We start from the raw sequence: 23926 nt of genomic DNA, 5'->3' as shown, positions 1-23926 counted from the left end.
CAGCGCGGAGCGGCACCTTCTGATTGGTGGCGGCGCGCGGCCCCGCCCCGGCCATGCCCAGCAGGCTGCGCTGCGGGCGGTGCCGGGCAGGTCGCGGCCATGGCGGCGGTGTAGCTGCGGGCGGGCGGCGCGGGGCCACCATGATCATCGAGAGCGTAGACGCGCTCAAGTCCTGGCTGGCCAAGCTGCTGGAGCCCATGTGAGTGCGGCCGGGCGGCCCGGGCGGGCGGGCGGACAGCGCTTCCCGCGGGCCGGGCCCGGCCCAGGCGTTACGGGCCTGCCCCGGGCCGGGCCCGGCGCGCCGGAGCGCGGGACAGCCGGGCCCGGGGAGCGCCGGGGCCCGCTGCGCTGCAGCGTGCAGCGGAGCTGCAGCGGGGTTTGGGGCACATGTCTGATGAGGAGCAGCTGGGGGGCTCGGGCTGGAGCCAAGGAGGCTCAGGGGGCCCTTGTGGCTCTGCACAGCTCCTGCCAGGAGGGGATACCGGGGGTCTGGCTGTGCTCCAGGGACAGGAGCAGAGGGAACGGCCTCAGGCTGGGCCAGGGCAGCTCAGGGTGGGCACAGCAGGAATTTCCCCATGGAAAGGGGGCTCAGGCACTGGAACTGCCCAGGGAGGGTTGGATCCCCATCCCTGGAGTGCCAAGGAAGGGCTGGAGGTGGCACTCGGGGCTCTCGGCTGGGGACAGGGTGGGGAGAGATTGAATTTGGTGCTCTGGGAGCGTTTTTCCAGTCTCTGTGATTCTCTGTGCTCCCAACTGCTGCCCCAGCTGTGCTGTCGAGTTCAGTCCAGCTCTGTCATCTCAGAGCAGAGCCAGGGGCTGCTGGAGGAGCTGACAAAACCAGGAATAGCGTTGAAACTGTGGGGACTCTGCATTTACATCCCGCTGCTGCTGCTTGCAGTGGGACTGGGATGGAGTCAGCGTGGACATGGGTCATGGTGTGCATTTGGTGGGTTCTGGTAACTGGCTGCAAAGGGTGCTGGAGGTGTGCTGGCCCCAAGCTCTGCAGTGCCTGGGCACAGCTGGTGCTGCTGGCACAGGCACAGCCAGGGGTCTCATGGGGGAAGCTGCCTGTCAGTGCCTGGCCAGGCTTGGGGCTCCCTTGCCTCTGGGAAGGGTTTTTAACAGGCCTTAGGTCTGCTCAGTTGCCATCATTAAGGATTAGGCTTTTGGAAGTTCTTCACAGCTTTCTTTTTCCCTTGTTACAATCAGGGTTGCTCTGGTGTTTGGTCAAACCCTGCTGAAGGTCTCTGGGCTGGAGCACGACTCCTGCTCCTGCACTTTCCCTGCCAGTCCAGTCAGTGTCCAGCGTTCTTGGGCATCTGAGCTGCACTGTGGAGTGTGAGGCAGAAAATCAAGGGATGGGCCAGTGGGCCCTGACACTGGTGTCACTGGAGTGGCACTGGAGTGGCACTGGAGTGCCAGTACAGATTGGCTTGCCTGGAGGAGGGCACTCACCTTGTGTGCCCCTGTACTGCACGATGGGATGGGATGGGATGGGATGGGATGGGATGTGTGCCTGGGGGGCTGACACATGGAGGATGAAGAGTGATGGTTGTCAAGTGAGGGATGGCTTCCTCTGTTTGAAATTGAACATTTGGAGTCAGTGGGTGAGGCCCCAGTACATCACACGCAGTGAATGCATCACATACAGGTTATTTCTCTGTGTGTGTAAGAATTGTAAAATCTGTCAATTTGTGGTTTCTTTGTTCTTAATTGCTCCATTTACCCTGGCTTTCAGTGGAGGTTGGATGTTGTTGGAGGCTATATGAGAGTAGAGCTGCTTGATTGCTGCTCATTGAGGATTTTTATTTCTTTCACCTGTTGCCCTCTGCTTGGCTTTCTGCCTTTTGCTTGTTTTTTGGATCTTTTTCTTACTTGAAATTATTTTGAGGTACACATACTTCAAATTTTTTCTTTCAATTTCCAGAGTTACTGTTCTCAGAAAATACACAATCACCTCTTTAAATGTTAATTTAATTTTTTTTTAAGTCTTTTGAGTATTTTAGGTTTCTGCCTCCACCCGATAGCTGGCATCTGCACACTCTGAGAGGCCAAACAAGGAACTGTAATTTAGTCATACTGTTACTCTAGTTCATACCTGGGGTACTCCTAGTAGCTGAATAATGGGATCTAAAGCAATATCCAATTTAAAGAGTAGTGATGAAGTATCACTGCACACAGTTGGTGAGTTTGGTCTCTGTGGACCAGACACGGGTGAGGGAGCACAAGGGGAGAGCCTGGGTCAGTAATTGCTCCCTCAAGGTGTTCTACCAGCCTTAAAGGGTTACTGTAAAACATGGCATGGGAGTGTCCTCGAGGAGGAACCCCCAGCACGGCAGGACAGCCACTGAAGCTGTGCAGAACCTGTCTGTGTGTATTGAAAATGGACCTCTGTGACATCTTCTGAACTCCTTTATAACAATGCTTTAATTTCTAAAGGCAGTTTAATCCTTGTGCAGTGCCTGCTCTGCTGTGCCTGTAGGGCCATTGGAGCTGTGCAGGTTCAGCAGCAGCGGGTCTGTCTGGCCAGAAGAAAGGTGCTTTTCCCTCAGCAGAGCCCAGGAGGAGCAGAGCAGGGCTGCCTTTGTCAGGTGTGGCTGGGGTGTCCCAGGGCAGCTGGAATGTTGGGCTGTGGTTGCAGAAAGCCCTTTGCTGGCCCCAGGACAGCTGTGCTGGTGCTGCAGGAGCTCCTGGGGCTCTGCAGTGCCTGAGCAGCAGCCAAGCACAGCTCTCTCTCTCACCAGATGTGACGCCGACCCCTCAGCCTTGGCCAACTATGTCGTGGCGTTAGTGAAGAAGGACAAGCCCGAGAAGGAGCTGAAAGCTTTCTGTGCTGACCAGCTGGATGTGTTCCTGCAGAAAGGTGTGCTGGCCACGGCTGTCTGGGTGGGAGGAGGGAGGCTGGTGCCCCACTACTGCCTTCTAAATCTTTCTTGGTAGCTGTGAATATTCCATACAGTTTGAAGGAATCCTGTGATTAAAAAAATAACAATCATAAGATGAAGTCAGGTAACTTGGACTTTTCACAGTGCGTGGGAAGAAATGTTCTTAAATAAAAGCAATTTAATTTAAAGTGTCAGTCGTGTTGCCAGAAGCTTCTCTGACAGGTGTTTGGTAACTTTTGAAAACCTGGTCCATGTTAGTCCTTCAGATTGCTGGGACTTTCACATGTGGCAGTTGGCTTCATAGTCAAGGGTTTAAACACCTGAAAGTCTGACACTCACTGGGAAGGTTATTGTGCATTTCTTGTGATGTTGAACTGCTGATGAGGGTGTTGAAAATTATTTACTCTCATAAAAATTGCCCTTGAGAGGCTGCTGAGTGTAGCTGATGGCACTTGTGGAGAGCTGTGGACTTGCTCCTTGATCACAGGCACCAATCATGCTTGCCTCTTAGAGCAGGAGAGTCTCTGTTGCTGTCTGTGGCATGCCTGAGGAATTTCTTTCTCTAAAAGAACATCCTCAAGTGCTACAAATGTAATTCCAGCTCCTTCAGTGGAGCTAATGCTCATTAATATGAGGGGCTGCAAGCAGCCCACCTGGCTGACTGTTTTCAGGGTCTTGTCTGGTAAATGTAAGCATGCACTTAAATGCATATTTAACAGTATTTTCTCGTGTTCTGTATCCTCAGAAACTTCAGGGTTTGTAGATAAACTTTTTGAAAGTTTGTACACCAAGAGTTACCTTCCTTCTGCTGAGCCCACAAAGGCAGAGGCAAAGCCTGCAGGGCAAGAGAAAGAAGAAGTCAAGGAGGAGGTAATGTTATTTATTCTGCCTGCCTTTTATTTTCAAATTAGCTCTTCAACATTTGCGTGGCAAAATGTGGCAGAAAAATGTGCTCTATTGTGAGTAACGATCTCTGTGTCCAGAGAACAGTGACTATTCACACAAGAACATTTTACATCCCTTTGTACAGTCTACCTTTGATTAAGCACTCAGAAATCCTATTCACAGCTCTGGTAATTCCAGTGGATGATTACTTGGAAGGGTTTGAGAGGTGGAAGCAGCAAAAACATTCCAAAACATTTCCCATTTTGTATATGCTGTGAGGAATGAAAATTACATGAAATGTTTTCTGTGATGCTGAAAATCCTTGAAATATGTCAGCCTCTGTATTGGAATAATTACTTTGGAAAGGTAGGTAGGGTTTTTATGCCAACAGGTATACCTTGATTTTAAGTTCTGTTGGCAAAATTGAAAGCAATCAAATTTTTGAGAGAAGGTGACAAATAATTGCAGAAATTTTCAGTCAGCCAAACCCAGGTCAGCCCAAGCAAATGCAGGTCCTTATTTACCTGACTGTGGTTCATCAACTGATAGAAATTAAAGTTGCTTTTTACTTCTTTTTCCTTTTCTCTGATGTCTTGTTTTACCTGAGGATGTGATGCAGAGTTATGACAGTTTATGGAAGTAGCTTTGCTTATGGCAGTTCATAATTTGAACAAGACTTTCACTGTAAGAGTTTCCCCTCTGTTCTCAAAGTACTGTCATAGTTTATAGCAAGTCCCATAGAACTACCTTTAGTTGACTTTACCAGTGCTCTGGTGGGCGCAGAGGAGAAGGTTTGAGGGGCTGGAGGGGAGTGGCAAAAGGCAAAAGAAGATATCTAGGACAGCTTTATGGGACAACGTTACGGAATTCAGGACATTAATTAGTTACTTTGACATCAGCAAGGCCTTCAGGATGTGTCATGAAGCTCTGTATGGTGCGATTCCTACACATGGAGGCCACAAAATAAACCACACTGTGTGGAATCCACATTGTGTGGAATCACAATGAGGCCAGGGCTGGAGGGGACCCCAGGTGCCATGTGATACACCTTGTGCTGGGAGCAGGACTGCAGGTGGAGCTCTCCAGAGCCCTGTCAAGCCAAATCTTGAGTATTTCTGCCAGTTCTCCCCAGATAATTCTGTTTTAGAAGGATGCAGGAAGCCTTCCTTTTGGTTTCAATTAGAAAAAAAAAGTATTTTAAAAATCAGTGCATGTAAGCTTTTTCCACCAAAATTTACAGTAACTTGTGAGCAGTGTGAAATGGCAGCAGAAGTACAGAATGGGTCAGTGGTTTGCAGTAGTGGTACAGCTGGCAGACTTCTGAACCTGCTGTGGTGGAGGCCAGCAAGAAATGTGACCAGTTCCACCATGGGAGCAGGTTTTTGCCCTGAAGCAGTTATTTAAAATGTCAGCTAGTGACTTCCCTGCCTGGAGAGGTGACTGCAGACTTTGTGTTTAAAGGTTCAGGAAATACCTCACTTATATAATTGCTTATGCTAAATAAGGAAGTAAAATGGAGAGAGATCTTGTCCTTCATGAATCCTGTTTAGAAACAAAACATCAAAGTGGTTTTATTTAGGGGCATCTCTTCTGCAGAAAAAAAAAAGGAAGTTTTGAGACCAAAACTCTTCAACAGACTCTAATGCTTGATTACTTGTAGTGCTTCAGTACTCTGGGCAAGTAATACTTGGATATGGTTTTCTTTGCATTGCTGTCTGTAACTTGAACTACATTTTGGTGTAATTTTCTTTAATTTTAAAAAGTGATACTCGTCCTTGTTTGGTAGTTGTGTGTTAAACAGAATTTTCAAGAGTCTGTTGAAGAAGAGCGGGAGAGCAGGAAGAAGAAGTATTCCAGTCCCCAGAGGAGCCGTACAGATTCCAGTGAGCAAAGGTTAGCTTTGAGCCACAATGTTAAGAAGTTTTTCTGTATTTGCTGTCAGCCTTTGACTGTGTTTTTTTACCTTGTAGGTAGTGATTTTTGTGAAAAATAGAGATTTTTCTCCTTCCTTTGACTGTGATACATTGTGCGTATGCTGATCACATGCGTGAGAAACCTCCACAAGAAGTTGGCCTCTTGCAAAAGAGGCCAAATATTCTTCAAATTACAATTCCTAGGAATGTCATCAGTTCCATTGTTTCCCTTGTTATGTAAATGAAGAACATTTTTGGGGTCTGTAGTTTCTGGGGGCAGTTGTTCACACTGTGTCAGCATCACTTCTAAAGCCTGTTCTGGTTTGAGCATCATAACTGTCTCACCTTGCCAGTTCCTACTCCTGCTTTCTACAAACCGGAGAATCAGCTTTAAGATTCTGTACTTCCCTGTGTAATTTGTGAAATTCTGACTTAAGTGTTTCACTGCCCAGATGGATGGGAAGGGTGAACAGTATCTTTCCATGTTGTAAGCTTCTTTTTTAATTTTGTTTCTCTTTTCACTGACATGGTCTACGTCTGTCTTTCCTAGGTCCAGAGAGAAAAAGCGGGATGATGGGAAATGGAGGGACTATGACAGGTACTATGATAGGAGTGACTTGTACAGGGAGAAGTCTGGCTGGCGCCGGGGCAGGAGTAAGAGCCGCAGCAAAAGCAGAGGGCTGAGCCGGAGCCGCAGCCGCAGCAGGGGCCGCAGCAAGGACCGGGACGGCAGCAGGAGCGGTGAGTGCCAGGGTGCTGCTGCAGGAGAGCCTCCTATTGCAGTGACAGCTGTCACTTCTGCATTCTGGATCATTAGCAGGCAGGAGATGCTCTTGAGAAGTTGGAGCAAATTCTGATAGCTTTGTGTTCTTGAAATTATTAGTTAAGAGGCCACAAAATAAACCACACGTGGAATCACGGTGAGGCCAAATTGATTGGCCATCAGATTTCTGAGTTCTACTCTGTTCTTCAGAGTAGAACAATTAAGGGGTTTGTTTTCTTATTTCCTAACCTCTTAGTTTATCTACAGATGTATTCCTGTGGATAGCAGTAGCTCATATTTTTGTGCTGTGTGTTCTGACAAGGCTGTTGATTTTATCCTTTTTTCCTCTTAAGGACTGAACATTTTGCAAAGCAGTGTTTCCCTCTTTCATTTTGTTACTGTGTATTTTTAGAGAAGGTTTCTTTGCAGTTGCAGGTAGTTACCATATGATTGTTCTTTTAGGGCTAGTTCAGGTCTGTCGGAAAAGTAGGTGGCACAGATTACAGCATTCCACGCACCCTGAGACCGCGTTAGTTAAGGGCAGAGGTAGGTTTGTTGTTTCAGGCTTTTGCCCTTCTTTCACCTTTAAAAGAGAGCTGTAAGCCAGAGTGAAATAAGTAGTAGAGGAATGAATGTGCATTTTGCAAAGAAAACTTGGATGTTACTGAAGGTAAACCCTTATTTACATTATATTTAGTTATTACTCCATTGGTAAGACTGAGCTCCTTCAAGAACAGCTCAATGTGCAGAACACTGAGTATTTCAGAGAATGTGTTATCTCTTGCTCACGGCTCTGATGTACAGAGCAAAACATGAAGGCTTTACTCAGCTTTATTTTTTTTAAACAGAGCACCGAGAGAGAGAGAGGTCAAAATACAAGAGTGAAAAAAATGATGTCGAAAGCTCATATAATCCGGTGTCCGCATCTCCCAGTAAATCCTCTGAGCAGTATTCCTCTGCACAAGCTATTCCCAGTGCTGTAACTGTAGTTGCACCTGCACACCACCTTGAAGGCACCACAGAGAGCTGGTCAAACTACTTCAACAATCACAGCAATCCCAGTTCATTTGGCAGAAACCCTCCTCCTAAAAGAAGATGTCAAGATTATGATGGTAACTGTTCCTTAGTTTTCAGTTTCATGCCTTATTTCAATGTTTCTGTTACTCTTTTTTTTTAGATATTCACTAAATCTGAGCAGCAAGTCACACTGCGGCAGCATGTAATGTATACTCGTATGTAACAGAGATGCCCTTTATTCTACTGGAGAAATAACTAGTCTTACTGCAAGCAGTTTGCATATGCTGTGGCAATTGCTGGATAAGGGCATATGGAGTTTTTTCACAGTTCTCTATGTGCTAGACAAATACCTCAACCACTGGCAGTCCTGGTGCAGATTGCAGTGTATGTTTAAAATAAACCGCAGTACTTCTGACTTTTTTTCCACAGCTTTTATGATGAATGCATGTAAGTTTGTATGCTTTTATGAAAGATTGTTCTAATTTTAATTATGTTGTAAAACTTTACCTTGCAATATAGTAAGGTAGCAGTGGATGCATGTTTTCTTTAGTGAGAAATTCCATGAAAACATGAAATGTTACAAATCGCTGAGAACTACTGCGTGTGCTTTCTAACGCGAGGTGAAATGTCCTGTTTTGCAGAGCGAGGCTATTGTGTCCTTGGCGATCTCTGCCAGTTCGACCACGGAAACGACCCCTTAGTGGTGGATGAAGTCTCCTTGCCCAGCATGATCCCGTTCCCGCCGCCGCCGCCGGGGCTGCCGCCGCCGCCGGGCCTGCTGCTGCCGCCGCTGCCGGGGCCGGTGCGCGGGCTGCGCCTGCCGGTGCCGCAGCCGCACCCGCAGCCCCCGCCGCCCGTGGTGCTGCCCGTGCCGCGTGAGTGCCGCTGGGCCCGCTGCTCACAGCACTGCCCGAAGCTGCAGCTCCTCTGCTGCAGGGCGCCGCTCACAGCACTGCCCAAAGCTGCAGCTCCTCTGCTGCAGGGCGCTGCTCACAGCCCTGCCCGAAGCTGCAGCTCCTCTACTGCAGGGCGCCGCTCACAGCACTGCCCAAAGCTGCAGCTCCTCTGCTGCAGGGCGCCGCTCACAGCACTGCCCGAAGCTGCAGCTCCTCTGCTGCAGGGCGCCGCTCACAGCACTGCCCAAAGCTGCAGCTCCTCTGCTGCAGGGCGCCGCTCACAGCACTGCCCGAAGCTGCAGCTCCTCTGCTGCAGGGCGCCGCTCACAGCACTGCCCGAAGCTGCAGCTCCTCTGCTGCAGGGCGCCGCTCACAGCACTGCCCGAAGCTGCAGCTCCTCTGCTGCAGGGCGCTGCTCACAGCACTGCCCGAAGCTGCAGCTCCTCTGCTGCAGGGCGCTGCTCAGAGCACTGCCCAAAGCTGCAGCTCTTCTGCTGCAGGGTGCTCTTCAGAGCAATGCCCAAAGAATTCTGAATATTCAGCTGGTAAACTGTGATGTTCCAAGCACTGCAAACTGAATTAAATTGGGCAGGGCAGTGGAGCTTGGGGATCTTTCAGCTCACCTCAGTGGCAGTTGGTGGTGATTGGATTGGTCACTGACACTTACTGGCAAGGTTTTCCCTGCTGTAATGCAAGAAGTGTTGGGATACAGTCTCTTAGAGGTTCTAATAAAGATCTAGTGTTGGTGCTACATTATCTGCATACTAGAAAGCAATATATTATTGACACGCTTAAGAGATTTCTTAGCTCAGCAGTGATCTGAGATGTTGAACCTTTTTGTGTTATCCTACTGCATCTTATAAAGTCTATGAAGAAATAGCATATTAGGGGCATGCTTACTCTGTTTCCGTGCTGTCTATTCCAGGGACAAAATGGATGCTGTGATACTTGTGTCCAGTATCAGCAGTTTTGGGATGAGGAACAATTTGGTACAGGATGAACCCTAAACTTTGCATGAGCCCTTCAGCAGGTGGAACTGACTTGCTGTGGGAGAACAGACACACAATGGGCTGTGTAGTGTCACTTGGGGTCCTTTTGGATCCTACAGTCAGTAGGAATGTCTATATGGTACGTGGGGAAACCAAAGCACAACCAGCTAGAGAAATTCCTTGTCTGGGGATGCCTCTTGCCCTGCAGTTCTTGTTTCAGAACTGCAGTCTGAATGCTGCTGAGGTGATCTCTGAGCAAGCTTTGGCTCTCCATGGTAGAGCTGAGGGAGGAGCTGTATGGTTAAGGCACTAACAAACCACTGGGGAAGAAAAGACACTTATCTTTTCCCTTAAAGCTTTGTCTCTCCTGAGAAAGAGAAAATGTGTTGGACTCAGTAGCTTACCTGAAGAGGCTTCTCAGTTTACTGTTACTGTGGTGGGATTGGGCATACTTGCAACCCTGACCTTGCTCAAAGCAAGGCATAAACACAGCACTGAATTGTTTGCACGTTCTGCCTTTGGGCTGTCAGTGTGTGATGTGTTCTGTGGTGCTGTTGTTGCAGGGCCACCTTTAACACAGTCCAGCTTGATAAACAGTCGTGACCAGCCGGGGACAAGCGCAGTGCCCAGTCTTGCACCCGTGGGAGCAAGGCTGCCTCCTCCTCTGCCTCAGAACCTGCTCTATACAGTGTCAGAACGTAAGCAAATGCCTTTTGGTTTAAATCTGTTTGATGGAAACACTTTACATTTCCTCTGTTGATGTGTGATTAGGAATTATGATCTGTCTTCCTCCAATATATACAAATCTAAAAAGAAGTCTGATGGCTCTCCCTGGGTCAGCCCTTCATCCGTTCTGGATGGAGTGGCAGCAGTGCTCTGCCCTGGTCTGAGGAGGAGCACTGTGGGGAGCTCTGGGTTTCATGTGCTCGCAGCAATCCCATTGTTGTGTAAGAAATGTTCCTTTCCTCTTCAGTAGGATTCAGTAGGACATTAGTAGGTGAAAGATGGATCTGCAAACCTGTAATTGCTGTTGAACTTGGGTTTTATTCCTCTCCAGTTTGGACTAATACAGATGAGAGCTTCTTTTTCCAGAATCATACTGATTCTAGCTTTCTAAAGGTTGTTAGCTTTCACTGGACACATCTCTTTTCCTTAACAGATCTCAGAAATTTCAAAAGTATGTTTTTACGAGGGAAAAATATAGCAAAATACCTGGAAAGTCCTAGATTGCTCAATTTAAATACAGCAAAATTTATTTCTTTTATAATATAAAGCATTAATGGCATTCCCATGTTCTCTATCACCAAAATAAGATAATTAAATGTCAGTGTTTTATAATATTCTCATCTGGGTTTTTTAACGTAAATATTCTGAATTTTATTCAAAGAGGGGATCTAGTTCAGTTCATGATCCATGTCATTTTATTTGTAACTTCCATGCTTTTCAGAACTTGAGACATCAAATTTCTTATTAGATAATCTGTTCAGTTGTCCCCAAGTCCTGTTGGGTGTTCAGGTGTCACCATCTGATCCTTTCAGCTCCAGAACTTCTAATGGGTGATTCTGCCTGTTGGAGCTCACAGGGCTCCACAGTAATTCTGTTCTCCAGAGCCTCTGTGGAGGGTCTCATGTCCTGTTCTTGGGCTGTTGTGGTAACAGCTGCTGGTTGCCCTCTTGCAGTCAATCATGTTCTAAATAAGGGAAGAGGAGCTGGTGGTTCTGCTCCTTTGAGGTTAGAGAAAGTTCTTGTTTTACAGTGTCAGGCCCTGCTATCAGTGTGGATGTTGGGGGGCATCTGATTTTAACTGTAGAGTTGTCTTTGTTGCTGCAGAATAAGGAGCTGAGATTTTGGAGGCGTTCATGTTTGTCAGGTTCCCTTGTACAGGCATTTGTTCTGCTCCTGTGGAGGCTCTTCACAGACTTCATTCATTCTAGTTCTTGTGCAGCTTCTCCTTTTTAAGGTTAAAAAAAATGTGTTATCCTCAATTTGGACCTTGGGCTGGAGCAACAATAGGAGTCAATTGTCATCTTGTATTCTTGTGGTGACCACTTCTAATGGAAATAATCATTAGTGCATTACCTAAGCTAGGCAGCTGATCTCACTCTTAAATAAAGAGAGTTCAGTAGGTAAGTATTGGTTCCATTACCTCATTTCTCAGCTTTCTTTGATTGAAATCATTTAAGTATGTTCTTTGCCTAAAATTCTTGTCTGAAGAGACCCAGACTGTTGGGCAGCAAAGGCTGAAAATCTCTTTGCATCTTAGACTCTACAGTATAAATGCTGAAACCAAAACCTGTGTTGCCCTTAAAACACTGCCAGGCGTTGTGCACGCTGTCACAGAGACACCTCAGGCCTTCCCAGGCAGTGGATCAGCACTACTCTGTATTGTGACTTGTGTGCTTTGGACAAACAGTACCAGAACAAAAACCAAAGGAGAATGTGTCCAGATAGGCTAGGCCTGGAATTCAGGTGAGGGTTTGCAGTGGCTGCACAGGTTGGCTGTACCACCTCTCTTCTCTTCACCCAAGAGAGCTTCTGACTCTTGGACATCCATGCACTTCCTTGAAGGAAAATTAACCCCGAGTCTTAAACTCACTTGAAAAATTCTGTCGTTTCTCTCCTTTTTTTGTAGATACATATGAGCCAGATGGCTATAACCCTGAAGCTCCTAGTATTACCAGTGCTGGTAGATCTCAGTATCGGCAGTTCTTTACGAGAGCACAAATGCAGCGTCCAAATCTAATTGGCCTAACATCTGGGGAGATGGATACAAACCCTCGAGGTAGGAAGGGTTCTGGTCATTGCTGTTGCTATTTTTGTCCAAGACCGTCAACACTTTTCCCTCTTTTCAGGCTGAAAGCACTAGTTTTTCTCACTGATCTAGTGTTTCAGAGCTTTTTTTTTTTTTTTACATTTCTGCCTTTTTTAAGTGCTAACATGCCCATATTAAAGTCAAAGCAGCCTTTTTGATTAAAAATAACCACTTGCTTGGGAATGCTACAAGGGTTTTGTTGGTTGGTTGGGGTTTTATTCCTCTTAAGCCTGTGAAGGTCTTTTCCGGGTACTGGTAGCTCCTAGAAAGAAAAATAGTGCCTAAAGATGGATTTAGCAGCACAGTCTGCAGACTGCTTTTGATCAGCCGAGGGCACAGAGGTGATGATCCAAGCTCCTTGCCTTGGCTGTTGTGATGGTAGTGAAGAAGGGAGCTGCCATGGCATGTTTTGGTGCCTCATGCTCTGACTGTCAGCCAGGTGTTCCCTCTGAAATGAACATCACCAGTGTCATTCCAGTTTCCCAGCTAATGGGAATCCCAGTCTGCACCTACATAATTCCTAGCCCCTGCCTGAACAGATGTGGCTGCTGTCTCTTAGTGGTGATTTGCACAAAGCATCTTTTAAGGAAGGGCACAGGTCAAGGCTCTTCAAAGTTTAGTTGTAGTAGCAAAACTTTCTTTCTCCCCTATGTTTTTCTGCCCTGATTCTTAAAACCAAAAATGTTAAGTTTTGGGTATTATTGTTCTACTTCAGTATTTCTTACTTAGTAGATAAGAAAGATTTATTTTTTTTTTCCCCCAGTATTTCCTTCCAGTGACTCATCTTATAAGGATTATGGTTAAATATTATTGTAGAAATTGCTGTTGCTGTTTGCATCTTAATGACTATCATAGAGGCAGGGTTGGGGCTTCATTGAGAGCCCATCCCAGGTAAGGCAGGGGTGAGTGCTCAGTGTAGGGCCTCACATGACATGTTTTACTGTCTTTATCACAGGTATGAAAGGTTTGCTCTCAGACCATCCTCCAAAATGAGGATGCCATGCCCAGAAATACCCAGTCTCTGTTCTCACCAGTGTAACCAGCAGAGCCCTGGCTTATACAAAAGCCATAGAAATTGATGTGTAACTCAGACTTCTTTTTAGGGGTTGAATATTTGGCATTCACAGGAGACTAACACAAAGGGCATAATCTTGAAAAGGTTGCAAATAAATTTCTAGCAAACTTTGTGTTAGTAGAATTTGCTTCAAACTTTAAATCTAATGTCTTAAAAGAGTGTAATAGTGGCGCTTAGTTAACAGTTTGTTGCTGAAACCTGGCTGGAGGGCTGGCAGTGGGATAGCAGTGGAAAGAAGGGGTTGGTTCTCGGTTGCCTTTGGTCTGTCAAGGGTTAATACATGGCAAGCTGGTTGTTAATTCAGCCCCTGCCCATTGCAGGGCTCTAACTCAAAGCCTGGGGATCCATCCATGGGTTCTTTTCCTCCTTTTCTGTTTTGTTGGGATTTGGGGTTTTCTTTTTTCTTTCTCTCCCTTTACTGTGGAATCTGAGTTTTTAGTACCTGAAGAATGAAGCTTTAGCTTTGTTTCTTCAAGCTAGTACTAGCCTTAAAGGTCAGAACCCATCCCTCCCAGCTGGACCATGTGTGTTTCTCTTTTCAAGATGTTTAGTTGGGCTAGGGAATGATCTGAATGGTTTTGTTCAGAAACAAAACTGACCGATTTGATAAAGTCATCCTAATGTTTATGTTTTTAATCTCAGTTCTGTTTTGCTTTGTGAAAGCTTTTCCATGTGTGGTGGAATAACACAGGCCTTTTTCCTTCCCTCCAGCTGCCAACATTGTCATCCAAACTGAACCTCCCATTCCCATTACAAATAACAGCAGCAATGTCACTAGAGTTGTCCTGGAGCCCGACAGCAGGAAGAGATCTCCAAGCAGCATGGAATGTCCACCACTGAAGAAACCCTGGCTGGGAAAGTAAGAGTTAGCTACAGATGTTAATTCAAAAGTACTCGATTGCTGTCAGTGCTGTGGACATTGCTATTCACCAGTCTCTGTAATTTGGGATGGTTGGGTCAGCAAGTCTGTGTTCCCATAATGTGGAGACTAAACATGGGGTCAGGGGAAGCTCTCTTTTGTTAGTGGCTGGAGGATGTACTTTTTAGAGATACAATTTAGATCTATGTTAACATTTGCTGCCTTAGTTAGGCATTTACGTACTTATCTGAACTCTTCCTATTCTGCTTTTCTCTAGGCAAGTGAATAACAGCCAGAATAAGCCAGGGTTTTTGAAGAAGAATCAGTATACTAATACAAAATTAGAAGTTCGAAAAATTCCACCAGAATTGAACAATATTACACAGCTCAATGAACACTTCAGCAAATTTGGAACTATTGTAAACATTCAGGTAAAAGACCAAAATCAGTTTTATGTCTGTGTGTGGATATTTTATTTTCCCTGAAGCCTGCTTGAATACTGCAAAGTTCTTTGAGAAATCTTAGTGGAGACGGATTGGGAGAGGAGGTAATCAAGTTCAGAGAAAGCTTTTCTTGGTCTACTGTGTATTATTATCTTAATACTGTAAAACATATTGGTTTCAGCCTTCATGATGACTAACTACATTTGAAAGGCTGGCAGGTTTAACAGTGTCTAAACCAACTCAGGTTTTTGAGCAACTTGTGTATAACTTTTCAAAGAGATGATCTGACAGTTTGTCGTATATGACAGTCTTTATCTGCTTCAGTTTGTTACCACTTGGCATCCTAGAACTGGCTCCAACTCAGGGGTGCCCTTGCCTTGTAAAAAACAGAAAAAGCACTTAAAAATAGTAGGTAAAATAACATTTAATTTTTGTTTATTTTTCTAGACAAAACGGTTGCCTCTCAAGTCCTCAGTTAGAGGTCTAAATAAGAGAGAGATACCTGGGAAGCCTCTGTATTTCTTGATAACTTTCTTAGCCCAAAAGATACTGTGGTGCTTTCTGTACCTCTCTGATGAAATAATGTATTTCAAACATACCATCTCAATCACTACACTAGAAAGTACAAGGTACATTTTTATTGCTATGTATTTTTTCAGAGGAAAAAATGCTTATTCAAGACTCTGAGATGCTGCTGCATTGAGGATGTGGTGAGGCTTTGCACTGTGCACCCTCAGGCAGCACTTGTCCATCAGGAGGCTGGAATAAAGAGCCTCTGGGTCAACACCAGTGGTACCAGACATACCCAGGGACACTGCACAGTTCTCTGAATATGTGATGCTGTTGGTGGAGGAGATTCATTCATCTGTTTATTTGAATGTGTATAGACTTTGCTTTGCCAAAAGCTATTTTGCTTTAATTGCATAGTGTCTTACCAGTGTTTTGAGCTGTTAATACACTGGATACTCAACTCATCATTGCACATTATTTGTAGATGGTTTGCTAATGATTGTTTTCCTCCTTGAGAAATAAAGCGTTTGTGAACATTTGCTTCAGGTGGCTTTCCAGAACGATCCTGAAGCTGCCCTCATTCAGTACTTGAGCAACGACGAGGCGAGGAAGGCCATTTCCAGCACGGAGGCAGTGCTGAGCAATCGCTTTATCCGGGTGCTGTGGCACAGGGAGAGCGAGCAGCAGCCTGCATTGCTGCAGCAGCAGCAGCAGCAGGCGCCCAGCCCGCAGGCCCTGCAGCACCTGCAGCAGCAGGCCCTGGCCGCGCCGCCCGCCGTCACCGTGCACAGCAGCCTGGCCAAGGTACGTGCTGTGCAGGGCTCAGCAGCCTTCCCGAGGGGCACAGCAGTATCTAACCTGGATGTTTTCAAATCTCTGGGTACACAGGTGATGAACAAGCCCCTGGCATCCGGTGCCTACGTCCTTAACAAAGTCCCAGTGAAGAGGCGCCTGGGAGCAGCGGGTGGGAGCCAGCCTGAGCTCAGCCAGCCCGGGGCTGGGGTGGAGGAGTCTCAGGTATGTTGGGAGTGAACCATGGTCATGCTGTGAGGTACAGCTTTAGCTTGTCAGCCAGGAAGGAGCAAGCAAAGAGAACTTGGGAGTTGTTTCCTCTTGGTTCTGTTCCTTTTCAGTAATGTTTCGTGCAGCCATGGTCAGTCACTTCTTCCTTGTTTCATCAACTGTTTGTATGGAATAGGGACAATGACTTCAGGAACTATCAACTGCAACACTATCAGTGTTGTAAATAGCATAAAGTATTTTAGCAGTGCTTGATAGTTAACAAGTCTGACAACCAGTATGTGAGACCAGCCTTTTGTTGACAAATGGAATGGCTCTCCCAGTAATTTTTGAGCTTTTGCTGTGCTTTAACAGCAGTGCTAGAAGCTTAGAGAGTATTTGTACCCAGAGTTCAAGCTGATAAGTGTTCAATTCACACTGATACCATAGTGCAGCATGTGTTCTGGGCTGTGGGGAAGTCCTTTTAAGAAAGGAAGCATGGAGTGGCTTTTGCTGCCTTGATCAGAAAGTGGGATTTGGGCTGTGACTGCAGAACTGAAATTAAGCAACAGGCAGATCATCACCTTCAGCAGGGTCCTGGTGGGAATCAGGATGCAAAGGGAGTCTGCCATGGAGCAGGAAAGACAGTAGCTTTTTCAGAAATCCTTTTAACTGGACTGATGTCTTTATCAGAGTGTTTAATTGCCTTGGTCTTTCTGCCTCCTTGCACAAATCTGGACATCTGAGTTGGGGTTTCAGGAGACATGATCTACTGAAGTTCCCTGCTGGTATATCACTGTTACTTTGAAATATTCCATATTTTACTATGTGTTTTTTACTATTTCAGGTGTTTCCTACTTCTACAAGCCACTCTAAAATGGTTTACAGTTCTCCAAACTTGAAGACAACTCTGAAGTCTGGTGCAGGGTCTAAACCTCATGATGTGCAAGAAGCCCTTAAAAAAAAGCAGGTACTTAATGCTTGATGGCTGCTTGGCAGTGTAAGGAGCAAGGTGCTTTAAATGCAAGGTTTGATGGGCACCTGAAACCTCAACCACCCCTCTAGAGCTTGCAAACACACCTGGGGGTAATCATATGTGGAGTGTCCTTTTGGGGTGTCTTACTTGACACACTTGGCCATGTTGGGTTTTCTGGGTTTGCTTGGATTTAATCTCTACAGGTATGAGACACTTGCATGACAGTGCACACAGTGTGTTTCCTAAGAGGTGTCTGAAAGGGGCAAAATGTTAGTAAAGTACCTTGCAGTAGGAAATGAGGATTTTATTTATTGAATCAGCTGCACTTCTTACTTCTGCTTTTTGCAGACAGTACTTTTGGTTGTGGGTTTAACTTCCATAGCTTGAAGAGGACAATATGATCTGTATGAGTACCTGCAATGCTAGACTGCTTTTTACTGATGGAAAGAATTTTCTCCTCTTATAGGAGGCAATGAAACTCCAGCAAGATATGAGGAAAAAGAAGCAGGAGATGTTAGAAAAACAAATAGAATGCCAGAAGGTAAGTCTGGGATGTAGCTAGTAAATACATTCTGATTTTGTACATACCTGTCTGTTGAAGGCTTTTTCCTGGATTTTTATGTTCCTTTTCTTTTATTATTGTATAGATGTTGATATCCAAGCTGGAGAAAAACAAGGCCATGAAACCAGAAGAGAGAGCAGAAATTATGAAGACTTTAAAAGAGCTAACAGGAAAAATATCTCAGTTAAAGGATGAATTAAAAACTTCATCTACAACCTCCACACCATCCAAATTGAAGTCCAAGACAGAGGTATTTATTGTGCAACACACTTGCCTGCTTGGTTTTTGTAACTATTTCTATTAATGTGTCTTAAAAATGCAACAGCATCAGATCAAATCACTTGCAAGCAACATTTTAATGTGAGTGATAACCATGGACAAACAAGCCATGGTTGGAGGAGCTCCATGACCTAGTTTTGCTTGTAGCTCATTCATGTTTGTTCCAGTTCTAAAGTAGAGAATTGTGGGCCCTTCAAAAATGGGGGGGACCACACCCACACAGAGGCAATTAAAACAAAACTGAATTTAGAGAAAAGTATGGCTATTGTGGTCCTGATCGTTCTGTATCATTTGCATGAATGTACTGCTGAAGTGGAATAAAACATTACAACTGTCCTTACCATTCTGCCCTTTGCTTCTGTTTTCTCCTCCCACCTCTTTTTCTGCCAGGCACAGAAGGAGCTGCTGGATGCAGAGCTGGACTTCCATAAGAGACTGTCCTCTGGAGAGGACACGACCGAGCTGCGGAAAAAGCTGAACCAGTTACAGGTGGAGGTGAGCTGGGCTGACTGCTGCTGTTGGTGCGGGTGTGACTCCCGGGCTGCGCTGCGGGGGTCACCCCTCTCACGGGGCTGTGCTCTCTCCCCAGGCTGCCCGCCTGGGCATCCTCCCCGCCGGCCGAGGGAAGGCAGCGGCAGCCCCGGGCCGGGGCCGGGGCCGGGGCCGCGGCGGCAGGGGCCGGGCCATGCTCAACCACATGGTGGTGGATCACCGGCCCAAGGCGCTCACCGTGGGAGGCTTCGTCGAGGAGGAGAAGGATGAACTGCTACAGCACTTCTCTGTAAGTGTGCCTGGAAATTAATACACCTTGCCTTTACTGCTGTGCAATCAAGCTCGTCTTAGAGTAGCAATAAATCCGAGCTTTTGCCCAAAAATACGAGTGCTACAATAGTGATGGCTGATGCAGCTGGGAGTCCTCTGGCTCTCACTTTCCTGCCCAAAAAGTCAGATTTCACTGTCACTTCAGTACACTACAGTTGTACCACAATTATGGAAGTGGAGGAGAACATTACTGCCAGTCATAATGATCTTTTCCTCACAGAAATTTGGAGATATTGAAGATCTTCAGGAAGAGGATTCCCCATTAAGTGTTGTTGTAACTTTTAAGTCCCGCTCAGAAGCTGAAAATGTAAGTAGAATCGTGGATATATTTTTTCACATATCTAAAATAAGAGTGTTTAACTATTTGTGTCTGTCTTTGTATTTTAAAATGTCAAAGGCTTTGATCCCCCAGTTAGAGCTTGATAGTGCCTGGTGCTGCTGCAGGTAGTGCCCCTGAAGGGAAAGTAGCTCCTGGTGGTCTGAGCAGTGGCACAGGGCTTTCCCTGGTAAAGCTGCATGTCCCTGGCAGGTCAGAGCTCTGCTCCTCCTCTCACAGTGCCGGGGCAGGAGCAGGATTGGGCACATTTGGGTGTGGCTGAAGTTGCTCTTGGAACACTGAAGTGGGTGGTCATGGTTTATATATTTGAGGTCTTCAAACATGCCCCTGTACCACGTGCTCTGGCTTGTTGCTGATGTTAGAAGTTCTTTGCTTGGTCCTCTCTCTGAATCTGTGCCCTCGACCCAGGCTGCTAACCAGGGCTCGCGCTTCAAGGACCGGCGGCTCCAGATCTCGTGGCACAAGCCCAAGGTACCCTCTGTGTCCACTGAAGTCGAGGAAGAGGAGCCCAAGGAAGAGGTATGGAAATCTCTTAATAACCTGATCACTCTTACTGGACTCTAACAGCTGAGAGCTCTTAGGATACAGTTTCCTGTGTGCTGAAGAAATGTCATAAAAGATGTTTTTACAAACCAGGAACTGAACTGGTTTTGAATAGTCAGGTACATTTCCCACCTTTCAAAACAGAGAACATGGGGGAAAAAAGACACTTTGTGGATGGGCTGTTAATTTGCCAATGATGTAAACAAGCCTCGGGTTCTGTATGTGCAGGCTGCAAAGCCTTTTACTTCTCACTCTGTGCTCTACTCTAGGAGTTGTGTGTTGTTCCCTGTAATTCACCTTAACACCTTGAGCTTTTAAAGGTTATTTTGTTGTAGCATTTAACAGAAACCTTGTTTGGGAGAGGGTGAGTGGTGGTTTGTTCCTGCTTCCTCTGAAGCTTTGCTCTCTTTCCTGGCCTGAGGCTGCTGTTCTTCCCCTAAAATTGAATTGTAACTATGTGAGTTTGAGAGAAACAGCCAGACACCAGCACAGCTGGTGCAGTGAGCTGGGATGTGTCCCTGGGCATAGCTTGGAACTTGTGTCTGAAAGTTCATTTTTTCTTCCTCCAGGAGACTGAAACCTCAGATTTATTTTTGCACGAAGATGATGATGATGATGATGAAGATGAGGATGAATCCCGTTCTTGGAGAAGATGAAACTTGATGTTTGAAATGTATAATTTTAGGAATATAGTTCAAACTACATCTTTTAAATGTTTATTTAAGGAAGTTGATGAGCCAAAAAGAGCTTTACTTTCTTTTCAAACCACAAAATTTACCATGAGCAGTTTGGTATGAAAACATTTGGGACACAGAGCTGTGAGACTGAGCTAGCCAAGGGCCCAGGAACTTCTTACAGGATTATCAAGCTCACCAGGGTGGTGATTTTTTTCTATTTAAGAAGGATAAAAAGCGGGGAGGGGGTTGGAAATCAGTATTTTCTTGTCCTCTTTTGTGTCACCTGTATTACCTTGTTTTGGGTTTTTTATAATGTGATCGGTTTGTTAGTTTATAATTGAAAAGATATTACAGGTTTTATTTAGCAATATTACGAGGTTAGGGGAAAGACAAACTTTCATTAAATATTATGAAAGAAAAACTGGCCTCATTTGCTCGTTGAAAAAAGGGAGCATTTTATTTCCTGTGGAGTCTCATGTTTTAGGAATTACTTGTGGCTAGATTCTTAAATCATTTACTTCAGTATGTGTGACAGCCACACTATCTCTGTGTTGTGCTGCTTTTTGTGAGGAGGTGGAAGAAACAATTTAACAGGGTACTGTTATAACATTGTCCAGTTCACTCTGTTTCCCCAGATTCTGCTTCACAGAAAACATCAGCAGGAGCACACACTGGAGTGCATTTCCACTCCTTGATTTCCTTCTGTCATTTCAGTGTAAGGCTCAGTGTAGGTCAGGCTGTTTATTGCATTTCAGTATTTGTGAGCAGCATGGAAGGAGTTCCAGTCTTCCTCAAAGAGCTGCCCTGCTCTGGCTGTTCCCAGCTGTGTCCAGGCAAGCCCTGGGGCTCAGAGCAGGGTGGGTTCACCCAGGACTGGGGTGTCCTGGCCCCAGACAGGCTCCAGTGTGGCTGGGGTGCCCTGGGTGCCCTGTGTCCCATGGCCATGCTCTGCTGTCCCTGTCCCTGGGCTGGGCTCTGTGCCTTGTGCCTGGGGCACCCAGCAGCACCTCCCTGACTGCCCACTCGCCCTGGCCACTCCTCAACACGCTTTTTGTGCATTTCTACACAAAAGCAGCACCATGGCCATGCACAGTGCTCTTCTCTCTTGCATGGCTGCCAGTGTAGGCCCCAGTACCTCCTGACTCAAGGGCAGCATCCACCAAACCCTTTCCCTGCCTGAGCAGGGCAGGTGCTGAGCACCCTTTGGGGTCACAGCCCTGCTGACTCTGTCCTTGTGCTGTGCTGAGGTTTCCATCCTGTGTAATGTCCTGTTTCTTGTCAGCTGAAGGGAATGTCTCCAGTATTCTGTCTCTTTCCAAACCTCTCCTCTTCCTAGAATTAGGACTGTCCTGCTAATGCTGAAACTGAACTCCAGGCATGAAGAAATGGAGGAGAAACCCACCCCATGAACTTACAAGAATGTCTTGCTCTTCTCCCACCACCTCTAGGGGTTTTAATGTCTGTGGCACAGTGTGTATCTTGAGAAGTCCATTGCAGCAAACATGTCCGAGTCCTGACAACTTAAAAAAGGAGAGAGGGATCAAAAGGATTTATATATTTTTTTGTACAGAGTTTTTTCTTAAACTGTATAATTTTGTAAATATTTTGCTTTTTTGTGTACTAAAATTACCGGCGTATAGATTTCAATAAGAATTGTCGTATTTTTGTATTTGGAAAATGAAAATTACAGTGGATTAATTAAGCTGTAAGAAAAACTGCGGTAGCCTTCGACACACACAGAATGGATTCCTTTTCATATGGTTTTAGCTCCAAAGTGACCCTGGGGTGGCACCTGCGTCAGGTGAGGCAGCGAGGGCCATCTCAGAGCTGTCCCCAGCTGCAGTTTGCCCTCCAGTGCCCCAGCAAGGCTGGCCTGAGGGCCAGGTGCCACCCCAGGGCTGGCAGTGCCCCCGGGCTGGCAGTGCCCGGGCAGAGGGGCTGGAGGAGGAGGAGAGGAGCTGCTGGCACTGGGCTGCCTTTTGCCAAAGCCTCTGGACACCTCTGTGTTTTAGGGCCTGTCTCGGGGTGGCTTGGCTTAGGTTTCTGTGCTTCCAGAGGCAGCAGGGCAGTACAGCCAAGTTCATTTCGTGGGGATGCTTTTCTGGGAAATGCCCCTGCAGCTCGGGCAAAGCAGGTCCTGTGTGTGCCAGCCACGTGTGCCAGCCACTGCAGGGTGGGGGCATGGGGAAAGGAAGTCACTGCACACCATTTCCTCCCTTTCTGTGCTGAATTAACCTGAGCAAAATAGACAAAACCACCTCAAATCTGAAACCAGGCACCTGCTTAGGAAAACACCACTTTAGCAAAATCATGTGAAAAGGAACAAAGCTCCTCTTGGTGTATAGTAACCTTGTACTATAGTTTTTACAGATTGTGAACTTGTGTAATAGGATAATAGCAGATATTGTTGAATTTCTAATTGTTTACACATTAAAATTCATATATGTAACGTTTGTTTTATTGATTACAAGCCAAATTTCTAAGATGCATGTTGACTTTTTTGCAATAAAGTTATAGTATGGAATGGTTCAAGATTTAGAAAAGACAAAATTCTAACTGAAATAAATTGGAAGGAGAACCATTCAAGAAATTACAACATCCAGAAAAAGAGCATTATCACTTCTTTGGGGGAAGTGGGTGTGTGAAGGGGGATTTATGTGTGTGATGTGTGTGCAGGTCTGGTTTAGGTCAGAGCCGAGAGAGAAATCTTCCAAGGTGTTCAGACAGGTAAATGGGTGTGGGAGGAGAGGGGTGGAGGGAGTCAGTAAAGGCTGTGTGACACTTGTGGGGGGCTCAGAGTTTAACAGAAGCTGAGGAAGCTGTGCAGTCTGGGCTGGTTCCCTCTCTTACAGGTTTGCAGTGTTCTGGGCTGTTGGACACAAATCCTGGCAGGACACACCTGCCAGTTCTGGCTCCTTTGTAGAGTGGGGTGAAAACTAATATGTTCTATTATTAACTTTATTTTTGGTCTTTGGCCCTTTCACCAGCTCCTGTTGTTCCCTCCTGCAGCCCCTCCCTGTGCCTGCCGTGTCCAGGTGCTGCAGGCTGATGTAAAACCTGTGTTTCTCTTTGTGCTGCTGAAGAGGCTCTCCATGAGCAACCTGTGCCTTGAGACATCTCAGTGCCAAGAGTTAAACTCTGGAGTCTGCCTCAGGCCCTTCCCTGTCCACAGCCACCAGCCAGCCCCGTTAGCAGCAAGCTCCTTCAGGAGGCAGATCCTGGCGTGGAGCGGGAAAGGTTTGGTGGCCAAAGCAATGCTGCTTCCTACACGATTAAAATTCATTTCGATGGGAAAAGGGTGTACAAGGAATTGGAAGGGGAGCAGCATTTGTGTGTGTGGCTTTGGATGTATTTTTTCCCCCAGCCATTCCAAATGTGCTCTGAGAGTTCCCTGAGCACAGCAGCAGCGTTCAGCAGGGTGGGACAGCTCTTCCCCCAGCCCTGGCCAGTCCTGCCAGGAGCCCTTGGAAGGAAACAAATGTCGGCAGAAAGTATTTGAAGGGAACAGTCACATGAAGGTAAATTGTTGGTGTCATTGTCAGGCCAAGAATCTCTTTGTTGTCTCCAGTGGAGGCTGTAAGGAATTCAGCACTAACTTCTGGGGAGGGTTCCCAAAGGTGACAATCTAATTTTAACTTGTCTGGAAACGGGGGACCCAGTTCTGTCCTCTGGAGCAGGTTGTGT

General features: G+C 46.2%; 1 protein-coding gene across 3 annotated transcripts; it reads left to right on the top strand.

The window, feature by feature from the left end:
* The first annotated feature begins 51 nt into the window (after window positions 1-51).
* Window positions 52-22850, top strand: RBM27 (RNA binding motif protein 27). Of its 3 annotated transcripts, XM_064388096.1 has the most exons (22): window positions 52-199; window positions 2745-2863; window positions 3631-3755; window positions 5557-5663; window positions 6234-6424; window positions 6909-6992; window positions 7295-7558; window positions 8105-8338; window positions 9912-10046; window positions 11981-12130; window positions 13947-14094; window positions 14372-14525; window positions 15594-15851; window positions 15936-16064; window positions 16894-17016; window positions 17489-17563; window positions 17670-17834; window positions 18254-18358; window positions 18453-18644; window positions 18906-18992; window positions 19431-19541; window positions 20135-22850. In XM_064388096.1, the coding sequence occupies exons 1-22, from the start codon at window positions 54-56 to the stop codon at window positions 20219-20221; spliced, it is 3189 nt and encodes a 1062-aa protein (XP_064244166.1). In that variant the 5' UTR covers window positions 52-53; the 3' UTR covers window positions 20222-22850. The 3 variants fall into 3 exon arrangements, with proteins under 3 accessions (XP_064244166.1, XP_064244167.1, XP_064244168.1); XM_064388097.1 differs by lacking the exon at window positions 6909-6992; XM_064388098.1 differs by lacking the exon at window positions 11981-12130.
* The last annotated feature ends 1076 nt before the right edge of the window (window positions 22851-23926 follow it).

The sequence above is a fragment of the Passer domesticus genome, chromosome 13 (assembly GCF_036417665.1).
Source record: "Passer domesticus isolate bPasDom1 chromosome 13, bPasDom1.hap1, whole genome shotgun sequence".
NCBI lineage: Eukaryota > Metazoa > Chordata > Aves > Passeriformes > Passeridae > Passer > Passer domesticus.
This window is presented reverse-complemented; position numbering and strand designations above follow the sequence as displayed.

Coding starts and splice junctions, on each gene's coding strand:
- RBM27 (XM_064388096.1), top strand. CDS start 54: ATGCCCAGCAGGCTGCGCTGCGGGCGGTGCCGGGCAGGTCGCGGCCAT. Junction 10,047..11,980: donor GCTCTATACAGTGTCAGAAC/GTAAGCAAATGC, acceptor CTTTTTTTGTAG/ATACATATGAGCCAGATGGC. Junction 16,065..16,893: donor CTGGGGTGGAGGAGTCTCAG/GTATGTTGGGAG, acceptor TTACTATTTCAG/GTGTTTCCTACTTCTACAAG.